Source organism: Lynx rufus, unplaced genomic scaffold (genome assembly GCF_022079265.1).
Source record: "Lynx rufus isolate CCGP_SWC_20201006 ecotype Redwood Valley unplaced genomic scaffold, mLynRuf1.p SCAF_2, whole genome shotgun sequence".
Taxonomy (NCBI): Eukaryota; Metazoa; Chordata; class Mammalia; order Carnivora; family Felidae; genus Lynx; species Lynx rufus.
In genome coordinates, this window is record NW_025814834.1 from 120629864 (window position 1) to 120642704 (window position 12841).

At 41.1% G+C, this 12841-nt stretch overlaps 1 protein-coding gene across 2 annotated transcripts in view; it reads left to right on the forward strand.

The window, feature by feature from the left end:
- TBX15 (T-box transcription factor 15) overlaps positions 1-12841 on the forward strand; it is a 102543-nt gene that overhangs the window by 57269 nt on the left and 32433 nt on the right. For both annotated transcript variants that reach the window (XM_047082451.1, XM_047082450.1), the window contains exons 2-5: positions 385-598; positions 5919-6020; positions 7797-7968; positions 8983-9150. In XM_047082451.1, the coding sequence (XP_046938407.1) occupies positions 385-598; positions 5919-6020; positions 7797-7968; positions 8983-9150 (656 nt within the window). The remainder of the gene's footprint in view (positions 1-384; positions 599-5918; positions 6021-7796; positions 7969-8982; positions 9151-12841) is intronic.

The window sequence follows — 12841 nt, forward strand, 5'->3', positions numbered from 1 at the left end:
TTATTATTATTTTTTAATTTGGCATTTATGTATTACGTTGCCCCAGTTTGGCTTCAATGCCTTCACCATGCTGTCATTGGTACTCTTTACATCGCCTGTTGTGGACTAGTTTTCTTCAGCTGTTGCTAAAACTTACTAAAATGCCAGATGTCATGTTGGAAACACGAAACCTAAAAGATGGTCGTAAATCACAAAAACAAACCATAAAAAAAAATAATAAAATACGCCGAGTGCTGTGCTCTGGAGCTTCCCAGCTTTAAGTCTCCTTTTGTTCAGCTCCCCCCCCCCACTCCATGCCCCCCATCCAACCTCCCATCTTTTAGGGTGATGGGCGGGAAGTAGCTCTGAAGTTTCTCACCTAAGACTTGCTTGTTTATTTTGCAGATTCCGAGCAGAGCACCGGTTCAGACTCTGAGGTGCTCACTGAGCGGACTTCCTGCTCCTTTGACACTCACACTGACCTGGGCCCTGGTGCTGCAGGCCCTGTGCCTGCCGCCATGTCTTCCATGGAAGAGATTCAGGTGGAGCTGCAATGTGCTGACCTATGGAAGCGGTTCCATGACATTGGAACTGAGATGATCATCACCAAAGCAGGCAGGTAAGGACACGTTCCTTTGCACCACCAGCTTCCAGGAATGGAGAAAAAAACTAGGAGCCATTACATTTTTCTTTCCCGTTATTTGTGGTAGGTAGCATTGGTGAAGCCAAAGCAACTTGTACTCACTTTTCTGCATGTGGACATCTTGGTAAAGTGATCTTGTGTTTACTGTGATTTTGCTCTTTTCCTCCGAGGGCCATTCCAACCTCTGAATCACTCCTATGCTCACAAACATTTTCTGCCTACAAATGTATTTCAGCTCGCACCAGAGATCCGTGGTACGTAAGGGCCAAACGGTAGATTTCCAAAGCAAGTATTATGTCACCATCCAACGTTTTCAAGAGAGAAAGTTTGCTCCCCAAGCAACAGCTTGCATTTTCTAAGGCATTTAAAACAGCCAGATGTTTTTGTAAGATTTTTTTGGTAAGAACTGGGCTTGGTACACGTCTGAGCCCTGCTTATTGATCCATGTGTTTTATTGTTGGCTTGAAATTATTACAGAACTTTAATGGTGACCCCGTGGAAACTTTTGCAAAACTATTTGTGTAGAATGATAGATGTTTTTATACAATTCTTTATTATTTTTTTAATGTTTATTTTTTGAGAGAGAGAGAGACATGGCATGAGCTGAGGAGGGGCAGAGAGAGAGGGACACAGAATCCAGAACATGCTCCAGGCTCCGAGCCGTGAGCAGAGAGCCCATTGCGGGGCTTGAACTCACGAACCATGAGATTGTGACCTGAGCCGAAGTCAGACGCTCAACCAACTGAGCCACCCAGGTGCCCCGAATGATATAAGTTTTTAAAATACAGTTTCTCTTAAAATAAGCACTTTTTATTAAGCTTATTCCTTCATTGGCATCTTTCAGTTTTTCATAGTTAGGTATCTGTTTTGTGCTGGATACTCAATGTATATTATGCTATTTAGACACATTATAATCCCATACATGGATGGGGATTAAAAGGCTTAAAGAAGTTAATTAACTTGACTAAGGTCACACAGGTAGTAAAGGGCGGCTCCAGAATTCCACATAAATCTGTCTGGTTCTAAAAACAATGTTCTTAACTATTTATAATTCTGCACTGTTAAGAAATGGTTGTAATTTTTGCCCCTTGGATTAAAACAAAATGATTTAAATAAAAATAAATTTAGACTAAGTTTTTGAGTATATAGGAATAGTTAATTAAAGTTAAAACAATTATGCTGCTTTCATATTTTCAAAGCCAGTCTACATAGTCTCACATCCTGGGGACCAAAAAGAGCCACCCAGCTGATCATAAGCTGTCATGTGAACATCAACATTTAAAGTAAAAGAATATTTGAATGCATATAGAGAAACCTTCCAATTCAACAAGACACCACAAAAACATGAAGTCAAACTGAACCTTAAGTCTTGTTCATTTTGTTTCTCCTTTAGAAGCTTCTTCCTTCTTGGGGCGCCTGGGTGGCTCAGTCGGTTGAGTGTCCGACTTCAGCTCAGGTCATGCATGATCTCACGGTCTGTGAGTTCGAGCCCCGCATCAGGCTCTGTGCTGACAGCTCAGAGCCTGGAGCCTGTTTCAGATTCTGTGTCTCCCCCTCTCTGCCCCGTCCCCGCCATGCTCTGTCTCTCTCTGTCTCTCAAAAATGTATAAACATTAAAAAAAATTTTTAAAAAGAAGCTTCTTCCTTCTCTAAGTTTTAGTAGTGAACAAAACCATTAAAAAGCACTTTAGGAGAACACCTATGAAGGGAAATTATTTTCAATACCATCTCTTGTCAGTTGGCTTTCAGTCTACTTCTGTTCTACATTTTGAGATGTTATGGCTTAGAAGGAAACAGAGCAATTCAAGGAAAAAGTTTTTATTCTTCTTTTTTAAAAAAAGTTTGTTTATTTTGAAAGGGAGATAGAGATAGAGAGAGAGATACAGAGAGAAAATGTGCAAGTGGGGGAGGGGGGGAGAGAGAGAGAGAGAGAGAGAGAGAGAGAATCCCAAGCAGGCTCTGCACTGATGAGGGGCTCAGACTCACAAATTGTGAGATCATGACCTGAGCCGAAATCAAGACTCCGACCCTTAACCAACTGAACCACCCAGGTGCCCCTTTATTCTTCTTAGTTTTTGGCAAGGGGGTTGGTTTGAATAGAAGGGAAAATATTACATTTTTTTGTTTGTTTATCAGATTTTCCAGTTTTATTTGAGGTTTTCACTTACTACTGTTGAGTATGTGTCTTCCAGTCATTTTTGTCTCTGATATCATTCCCTTGTTTTTTGCACTTCAGTGAATTCAGTTTACCCCGACACCCTTTTCACAGCTCTCCTGTGACCTCATTTCATGATTTGTACTGCAGTGTTTTCTTTCCCACATCTCTGCCTTCACAAATTCACTTGATACCTGGATGCACCCAGATATTCCCAGTACATACACAGTTTGTTCTTTAGTCATATCCTTTGTTTAGGTTTAGAAATGTTATTCATTACTTCTGTAGTGGGTTGCCTCAGCCTTTGCTATTGCTACATGTAACTCTGCTCAAGTAATTCTGGAACAACTCGGAAACAGACAAATAAAGCTTTCTCTCTAGCTTTCTCTCTGTGAATTTTCTTCACTTTCTCCCCTTTCCTGAAGTCAGTTTCTTCCTTTTCACTCCATTTTCCTTCCTTTGTAGTGTCCCTTTCAATGTTAATCTCAGTTTCCATTTTCTTAGTTACATTTGTTTTGTATGACTCTCTGTTCTTTTTCATGCTCAGAAGATCTTAGTCACCATCTACTTCTTCTGACACCTTAAACTGTAATCCTGTTGATTCAGAGCTACTGCAGTCTACAGAGCCCTCAATCTTTGAATGTACCAATGGAATCTGTATAATCAGCACCATGGACAGAGGTTCTTGTAGGGATTAATGGGTTTGGAAGACACAAGAATTGGCCTAAACGTAGCCATAAAATTAAAACCAAACACATCCCATTTTCTGAACATGAAAGATTAATTTTTCCCTAGGGTGTTATGACTTCACTTGATATTCTGTGCTAAAATACCGGCAAAAGAAAAAGCAACTTTTGGTAAGTTTTTAGGAAGAGAATTCACATGTTGTCATAGAATTTTAAACCAAGAGGATACCTTAGAGACTAGATAGTCCCTTTTCTTTGTTTTATAGGTAATAAGGTTAAATAACTTCTCCAAATTCATTCATTTTAGAACTTGAGTATTTATTGGTAAAGGATGGGTAACTTCTCCATTCAAGGTCATATAAATGTTCCAGACAAAACAGGTATTGAATTTAAGACCATCTAACCCCTTTTCTTGAAGTCATGAAGAAAAACATTCATCTTTTGCAATGTAAGCCTCTCTAGATGACTTAGAGGAACCACATTTTCTTACCTCAGATAACAAGTGAGAGGACTTTTCTTTCCATCCCTGGCAAGGTACTCTCCAACCATTTATAAATACAAGGCAGCCATAAGTCATTGTTATTAAGAAGGGAATTAATGGTTTAGATTGAAATGTATCAGGGCACCCAGGAGGCTCAGTCGGTTGGGTGTCCGACTTCGGTTCAGGTCATGATCTTGCAGTCCCTGGGTTCGAGCCCCACGTGGGACTCTGTGTTGACAGCTCAGAGCCTGAAGCCTGCTTCAGATTCTGTGTCTCCCCCCTTCTCTGCCCCTCCCATGCTCATGTTCTGTCTCTCTCTGTCTCTCAATAATAAATAAATGTTAAAAAAATAAATTTAAATGTATAGATCAAGGTTCCCAAATTTTGGAAAAGAATTAATGTGTATCAAAGTGCCTAACCTATAGTGAATCCTGGATTTAGTTATTATGAGAAGTTCACCATTGAGTTTCAATAGCTGACTGTAAGACTAAAATATAAGGCTTTCTAATTAAACTTGTGAGCTAGAGGGAGAAAATCTAGGATGATATACCAATAGAAGCTTCTGAAAAGTTATAAAGTAGGAAAGAAGGAATGGTTATACATTATTCTTTGCAACTATTTACAAATTAGCCAGCATCCCTATTGAAAGTCTATGGTCCCCCTTGTCCTCAAATATGGTTATGATGTCACTGACCTATTACCAGAGAACATTTGCTTTTTGAGTTGCTTCTGGTGGGCAGTTCAGTGTGTGACTAGCACAGAAGGCCCTCATGTAAACAACTAGGGCACATATGCAAGATGGCTGTCTGGGGTCAGGGTATGGTCTATGGCCGTGAAATGGAGCAAAGCCAATTAGGCTGTATGTGGATCAAGCCTGTGACCTTGACCTCATTAGCACCGTGCTCTGCCCAGCTAAACTAACTGGCCCCAGATGGTTAAGCTTAGTGCAGCATTTTGTGTACAAGTATCCTAGAGCACATTCAGGCAATGCAAAGTTTTGAACTGAGCACTTTTTATGTCTGACTCCTAAATGAATGACATACAAAAGAGCTTGATGTTTTCCTTCTTTCTTATGGTTAAAGAAGAATGGAGAATTTTATTCTAGACCCCTTGAAACTCAATACTCTTCTGGGTTGCTCCCTCTCCTCCTCTTCAATTATGAGAGTAGTTGTAAAGTGCCATATCCTGACCTTGCTTGCTTTGGCAAGTTTAACAAGCCATTGTGGTAGAAACAAGGTATTGCCCAGAGGCCACTAGAATTCATTTGGTATTTGCTCCCTATTCCACAGGGTCCTCCCTCTGACACACATGTTGACAGCCTGAGAACTTGCAGAAATTTTTCTACAGTTTTATGCCTTAAAAAAAACCCCAACTTTGTTGGCCCTTTGTTTGGGGATTGATAGCCTCTTCTATTTTACTTATTTTCTCAAAAGATTACCTTTAAATAGACTCAGTCAATCAAAAACTATTTCATGATCACCTACAATCAACTGTGATAAGCTACTTGACTAGTAAGAGCATAAGTTATTCAAGTACATTAAGTGTAAGAGTGTATTTTCAAGGATGTTATAGTCTAATAAGAAATACATGTGTGGATGCACACACATTGTCTATCTATCTATCTGTCTATCTATCTATCTATCTATCTATCTATCTATCTATTTATGTATCTTTCTGTCTAATCACTTTAAAGATGAACTAATAATATAAATCAAGGTAGGTATGAGCATTTGGAGTGTATGAATCATCAAATAGTTCAATTTAAGTTAAGAAGACGTACTATTTCAGCAGTGAATCCTCAGCATATTTTATAGCAATCATTTCCAAAGTGTGAAAAAGCAGCCAACTTTGAGGATTAGAAGAATTGGACTTTAGTGTGCTTAGAGTTCGAAATAAGAAGAGACTGTCTAAGCTTTTATTCCTGCTACTTCTCCTGCTCTGATTATTGAGCTTACTGTCTATTCCCCTTCATAGGAGGATGTTTCCTGCCATGAGAGTAAAAATCACTGGCCTGGACCCACACCAGCAATACTACATAGCAATGGACATTGTGCCTGTGGACAATAAAAGATACAGGTAATGATGACTCTGGGGTGTGGAACTGTGGACATCACCAGCATTCCAAGACAGTTCTTTAAACTCATTACATGAAGCATTTTAACAGTGCACTGTACTATGCACTAAACAGGGAACGAAGATGGCAGATATGCCGATAACCCATAGCAGAGCACCAGGCGGGAAGTAGTCACTAGTGCTTAGAAATCAGGACTTGGTAACGGGTTAGAGTGGAATCCTCCCTTGTCTCTGGAAAGAGTGAGCTTGTATAGTGTCTGCAAGGGTTGCAGAAATCAAATGAATGTTAAGTCTAAAATGAAGTCAGTTAAACATTGAAAGTGATTAACATATTGAATGATTCGGTTTATGGAATGCTAAATGAGTTGAGATGATTTATTTTGGAGAGGTGGAGGAGAAGTGGACCAGTGTAGTATATTCAATCATATAGCTGATGGCTTGCTCTGTGGATGAGGGAGGGCAACAAGAGGAGGACTGGGTAAGATTTCAAGAATAACTTTTAGTTAGGTGAATTATTGTTTATCAAACTGTGTTGTGAGTAAGTTTGTTAAATAGCTTTCTTTCAGAGTCATTAAAGGCCAATACAATGTCTATGTCTCTTGGATGGCTTACACGTATTTATTTATTTATTTATTTATTTATTTATTTATTTGTTTATTATGTAGTTCTTATTTAAAACAAGTTTGTGGCATAATCAATCTCTTGAGATTTCAATCAAATCAGTGAATCATGACTCATTTTCAAAATATTTGAGTACTTGGCTTTAACCCCAAGAATTAGGAGGCAAGAGATGAATGAAGGGGGAAGACCAGAACTAGTATGGTAGAGGGAGAGAGCTGGCTAAGAGAGAAGTGATCTAGATACAGGACTCAGGACAGGAGATGCTTCTGATCTGTTTCAGAGGATCATGGGAGTTGTGATTTGGACTGAGTGTCTCTGTTTGCTAGGGTCCAGGTCCCGCATGGTCCTTTATAAGTGAAAAGCAGGGAAGTGTCACATCCACGGAGCACTCTCTTCAGAACTGTATATAGGGCAATTGGCAAATTCTGGAAAACTGACCTCCTTTGCTACCAACAACATCTCTTACTTTCAGTGGCTTTGTGGGAAAATAACATGGAGGATGATGACATTCCAAACTGGGTTCATCAAAGAAACCCTAAAACACTAACTGGGAAGACTTGGTGGTGTTTCTGGGAATGGTTGCACTAAGACAGAGACCCTCTATTTTCATAGAAATGCCTCAAAATTTAACCAGCAAAGAAATGGTTAACAAGTGAGAGGCTTGGAAGGTCTCTGCACATGGCTGTGTTTTATAGGACAATATGGAAGATGTTTTTAATAAGGAACCAAATCCTGAACAAGTGGCCAACGGATTATATGGTTTGCATTTGAAAGGTGAAAGGTTGCAGTAAAATACCTTTTCCATAGCTAGACACGTGGGTTCAGGATGCCTGTGTGCACACAGGGGTGCAAGGCAAGGAGAGGGAGAAGAAAGAAAAAGGACTGTGAGAATGTTTTCCTTGTGAGGGCTGCAGCTTTGATCATTAACCACAACACTTTGCTGCCCTCCCCCACCCCACCTCATTCTCCATTTTCATCTCTGTCTGATTGTCCTGCTTATCTGCCCTTCTCTTTTTCTCCTTGTATTCTCTCTTTAATCCCTACTGTTTCCATCTTGTCATCTCTCTGTCTCTCCCCTCTCCTGTCTCTACTGGCGTCCTGGGCTTCTCTTCCCTCTGTATCTGTCTCTGATTTCTCCTCTCTCCCTCTCTGCCTCAGATATGTGTACCACAGCTCCAAGTGGATGGTGGCTGGCAATGCGGACTCCCCTGTGCCCCCAAGAGTTTATATACACCCTGATTCTCTAGCTTCTGGAGACACTTGGATGAGACAGGTGGTCAGTTTCGACAAACTCAAGCTGACCAACAATGAATTGGATGATCAAGGACATGTGAGTCAAAGAATCCCATCTCCCTCTTCCTCCCTTTTGGCTCTAAAGCTGACTAGCCCCAGGCTTTTCCAAATGTGTAAAATAAGAATCTCTATGCCACTTTGAGTCATTTTAAGTGAGTAATCCTAAAAGTTCTTTTTTCCTCCTGCGAAATTTCATTTATTACAAATCTAACATTTAGCAAATGTCTGCTGTGCATCAGGTTGTGTTTACCAGACCCCGTTCTCATGCTCCAGGGACCCACAGTCTAATCAAGGGAGAGGTTAAAGACAGAAGTACAGGACATGTTTTAAAATGGTGAAAGAAATCACACCATTCAGTGGAATAACTCACAGGGCAATAAACTCAGAGAAACAGTTAAGGTGACAGTTTGGGTGGATTTGCCAAGTAATTTATGCATTTTTAAGAGAAGAATAAGTCTTAAGACTTTCCAGGTATAATTAGAGCCCTTGATGTTATTAATTTATCTTTATAACTTTCACTGATGCCAAGATCCATACTGAGTGCTGCAGGAAGATCAAAGAAGGAAAACCATGGCTCCCATCTTTACGGAAATGACGATATTCTGAGGAATACCATTCACTCTCACAGGACATAAGGAATGTCCATAAATTTAGTAACAAGGTACAAATAATAGCTGATAGAATTTAAAGACAGCACGAGCCCATGATGAACATTTGAAGCAGGAAGGAGCAGCTGTCACATAGCAGAGGGTCTGAGATCTTTTAGCAGAGTGTTGTCTTCTGGGATTGGGACAGTTGTTCAGTATGTCCGGTTAAAGCAAGCATACTACATCACCACCTGTGACTGGGGTACTCTGCTGTATGGTTCCGTGTAGTGCTATCCAATCACTTAGTCCTTCCTGCCGCGGGCAAGAACACTGACTTCCGGTTTCCTGTACATCCCGGTCCCAGTCTCTGTTCTTCCTGTGATGCTTCTGTCCTGCGATTGTATTTGCCTGCGAATTCAAAACGCTCTTTGAGTCTAGCATAATGCTGCCCCTTCTCATTTCAGATCATTCTGCACTCTATGCACAAATACCAGCCTCGAGTTCACGTGATCCGCAAGGATTTCAGCAGTGACCTGTCGCCCACCAAACCTGTCCCTGTTGGGGATGGAGTGAAAACATTCAACTTTCCTGAGACCGTGTTCACCACAGTCACAGCCTACCAGAACCAGCAGGTAAGAGGCTGCCTTTGAGAGTCTCTTGCTGCATCAGCTTTTAAAGGAGCTTATTCATGCTCTTGGTAAGAAATAGTCCTTCTACGTGATACTGAAGAGCTGGAATGAGCGATGCCAGGCTTGCTCTGCAAACACCATGTTGGTGATGACAAGCCGTGATGCCTGGTAGCAGCTGGTATAGTCTAGATTTAGATCAAAGACAAAATCTTTGACCAGGAGGACCGAATCTCCTCAGTCATTTTCAACCTGTACTTGGACCTGTGTTCATGATCTCCCCTGCATTCTGGCAAATGTTCTTCATCATTTGCAAGTACCAAGGTTTGATTCATTCCTTCCCTCTTCTCTGCAACTTTCTGTGTATCCCTGCATCAGCTACATCAAAGTCATCAAGCCTCTCCAGCTCCACTGAAGACCCAACTGCTTTCATTTACACTATCAGACTAAATTTACCTCTGTGTGATCACCAGCCACACCCTAACATCTGTGTTTTGATGTCAGCAATATGTTCCTTCATTCCATAAATATTCTAGAACTTACAATATTGCACGTTTAGTAGGGAGATCGAGCAGGTGAAGACTTATTTCTCCACGAGGAAAGAAGAGTTTGAGTTGAGTGAAAGACACGTAAATACACAAGGATAAAACAGTGGACTAATTGAATTACAGAGACGCGGAGAGGGTGCTTTTGGGTTTGGGGAATGAGGGATGTTTTCCCGGAGGAGTCGATGCTTTCTTTGATGTTGAGACGTGCATAAAAATTGGCCAGACTAATGGGGGAAGTATGTGGGGACGGGGCATAGGGAGAGGGGGAGAGACGGTGAGTCTGCAATTGTTGTCGGCATTCTAGACAATGTTCTTGTTTTGAGGAGGGTGGCTAGATGGATCTACAAGTGATCTCACTTTATGCAATTCCCGACAGTTGCATGTGAATTTTGTTTTTGTAAATTAGAGTGTATTTCATCTTTTGACAATTTGTCTCATCAATAGGATCCTGCAGTGACTCCCTTTCTGAAAATAAGAGTTTTCGCTTGTTTATTTTAATATGCCTGCATATTTTTATTTTGGGCCTGCTTGGAGCAAAATGAACTTTCTACCACAACACTCAATACCTTTCGTACTTGGATACTATGCTTAGTGCTCTAAGAAAGAAATAGAGGAAAAATAATCATTTACTAAATATTATTGAGTGCTTACTGTGTGCCAGGCAAGTGAAAGTGATATAATCTTTGGTTCATAGAGAAAGAATATTTTAATCTTTCATAGCGCATTTGGATAAGACTTTTTAGATGTTCTTTGCCTCCAGAGGCATTTGATATACAACAGCCCCTTAGTCTGGTAGAAAAGTACTGTATGCTTGCTGGGCTTTCTCAGCAGCTGTAAAGCATTCCCAACTTCAGATTTTCCTGGTGGGTGCCACATTTGATCTAAAGTAGAGGAAGAGTTTTAGTTTGCTTTGGGTGCTACTTAAAAACTATTGAACCCTCTCAAACGCCTTAGATAGTAAAAGAGCAGAGGCCATCGAGGGTCCTTACAGGAAACTTTCATAATCAGAAAATTTTTTGCAAACTCTGAAACAAGATAGAGCATCAATATAGATATGCCTGTTGCAGCAACTGGGACCTTGGGATTAACTGTGGTTCAGGAGAGGGGGAGCACGAGTCTAAGTTCTTTGAGTCACTGATTGGACTTTTTTCCAAAACACTCACCCACCATCTTAATCATTAGTTTCTCATGAAGGCAGAGATTGTGGCAACAAATATTACAACTTCAGAATTTAGTGTGTGCAGCAAACTAGGACACTGGCGAATGAACATTCTACTGCCTCGCCGAGATCGGTTGTAGAGGCTAATAGGGTCAGTACTGTGACCCAACCTGAAATTAGAAAGCCACAACTCACTGTGACAATAAAAGAAGAGCTAACAGGGAAACCTGAAATCCCTTGCACTTTTCTACCTTCTTTCATAGACAGCGTTCCCGTGTCTGAGTACATTCTACTTGTATAAATATTTTGTCTTTTTCTGGACCGGGGGGGGGGGCAGTGGTGGTTTGCTGGGGGCAGGACGCCATGATTAACTTCATGGCATTCAGTGGCAGACATACCTGGCTTGATTTCTGACCTTTCCACTGACAAACTGTATGACCTTGAACAAGGTTCTTAACCCCTTTCACTCGTGTTTCCTGGTCTGAAAATGTCCTGGCCTCATCGAGTTAGTGACGAGGACTCGATGAGGGAACACGCGTCAAGTCGCTGACGCAAACCTGGCATCTGATTCATAGCAGTCAGCCTGAATTGGTAAACAGCTGGGTCTGCACAGGCATGAAGGGGAGTGGCGAGTAGAGGCAATTTTACAGAATAGATTGCTCGTTAAGGAGAAAGTGGATCGTTGGGAGTTGGAGGACGTGCATTGGCTCTTGAAGGGATTATAACCAATAGGCAACTACTTTGATCTTTCTGTTCTCAAGTCACGTTGGTGAATTCATGATGTGCTGACATTCAAAATAGATGAGTCACACATACTCAATTCTGTGCAGTTTGAAATCAAGATAACAGCTTTTGCCTGTTTAACAAGTCTCACATCAACAGGCACGATTATTTAACATTCCCTTTGGCTGTGTAGATATGATTTCATATAACACAGTGTCTCCTAATAAAGCAAACTAACCTCAGGTCTCTCCCCCAGGCATCTTGGGGTCTGCATCCTGCTACCTAGCCATAATTTTCAGACTTGTCATGAAGATGCCGGGTAGTATAAACTATTCTCTTTTGTGAGCTATATCACCTACTACTGTTTTTATCTCCCTCAACTTTCTTGAATGGGAACGATTAATATTTTATGGCAAAAGTATTTACCTCATGTATTTCTTTTTAAGGGAATGGTTAGGAGGCCGGTGAGAGAGGAAAGAGGAAAAGTCAGTGGGCAGGGGGTGGGTGGGGGGTCCTCACTGTTCTCAGGAACTCAATGAAGGAAGGACAATGGAAGGAATGGAATTGAAGTGAAATGTTATTCAGTCAGTCAGATTCAGGCAGTGTCCTTTCCTGGATAGGGAAGGACAGCAGTGGGCTAGGCATTTAGAGACTTGGGTTTTTGTCCTAAGTGTCCCACTAGCTACTTGTGTCACTCTGAGCAAGGTATTCTCTTTCTGGGCTTCGATTTCTTCTTCAGGAAAACGAGCAATTGGCCTGTGTTTTCTAAGTTCTCTGTTAGCTCTGAAATCGTAATTTCTTCCTCTTTTTTTTCTGCATGATTTTTAATGAGGGTTGGAAACAATTTCTTGTTTTCAAGCAGAGGCAGTCAACACACACAAGTATTAAAAATTATTAGAATGTTCATGTCTGTCAACTATTTAGTAACCTCCACAACGGTCTAGACCAACAGAGTTGTAGCAAGTCCACACTGGAAAGGCAGGAACTTGGTGTTTTGTTGCTGGTCAGCAAAATATTCCAAGCGATACTGTTCATTGTCACTCCTCCTAGCCCTCTCCTTTGTTAAGGTCTATCTCCTCTTGGCTTCTATCTCGTCAGCCAGACCAGCTGAACACCTGACTCTCCACACGTCCCATCTGCCATTACACTGTGTTGCTTCTACTAGTGGAATATCTTCTACTTTCTACTGTCATTGCTTGTGCCCTCGTTCTGGACCTGCCCTCCCTCCAGCTTAGTCTGTGGTGACAGCTTCCAACTGAGTCACCTG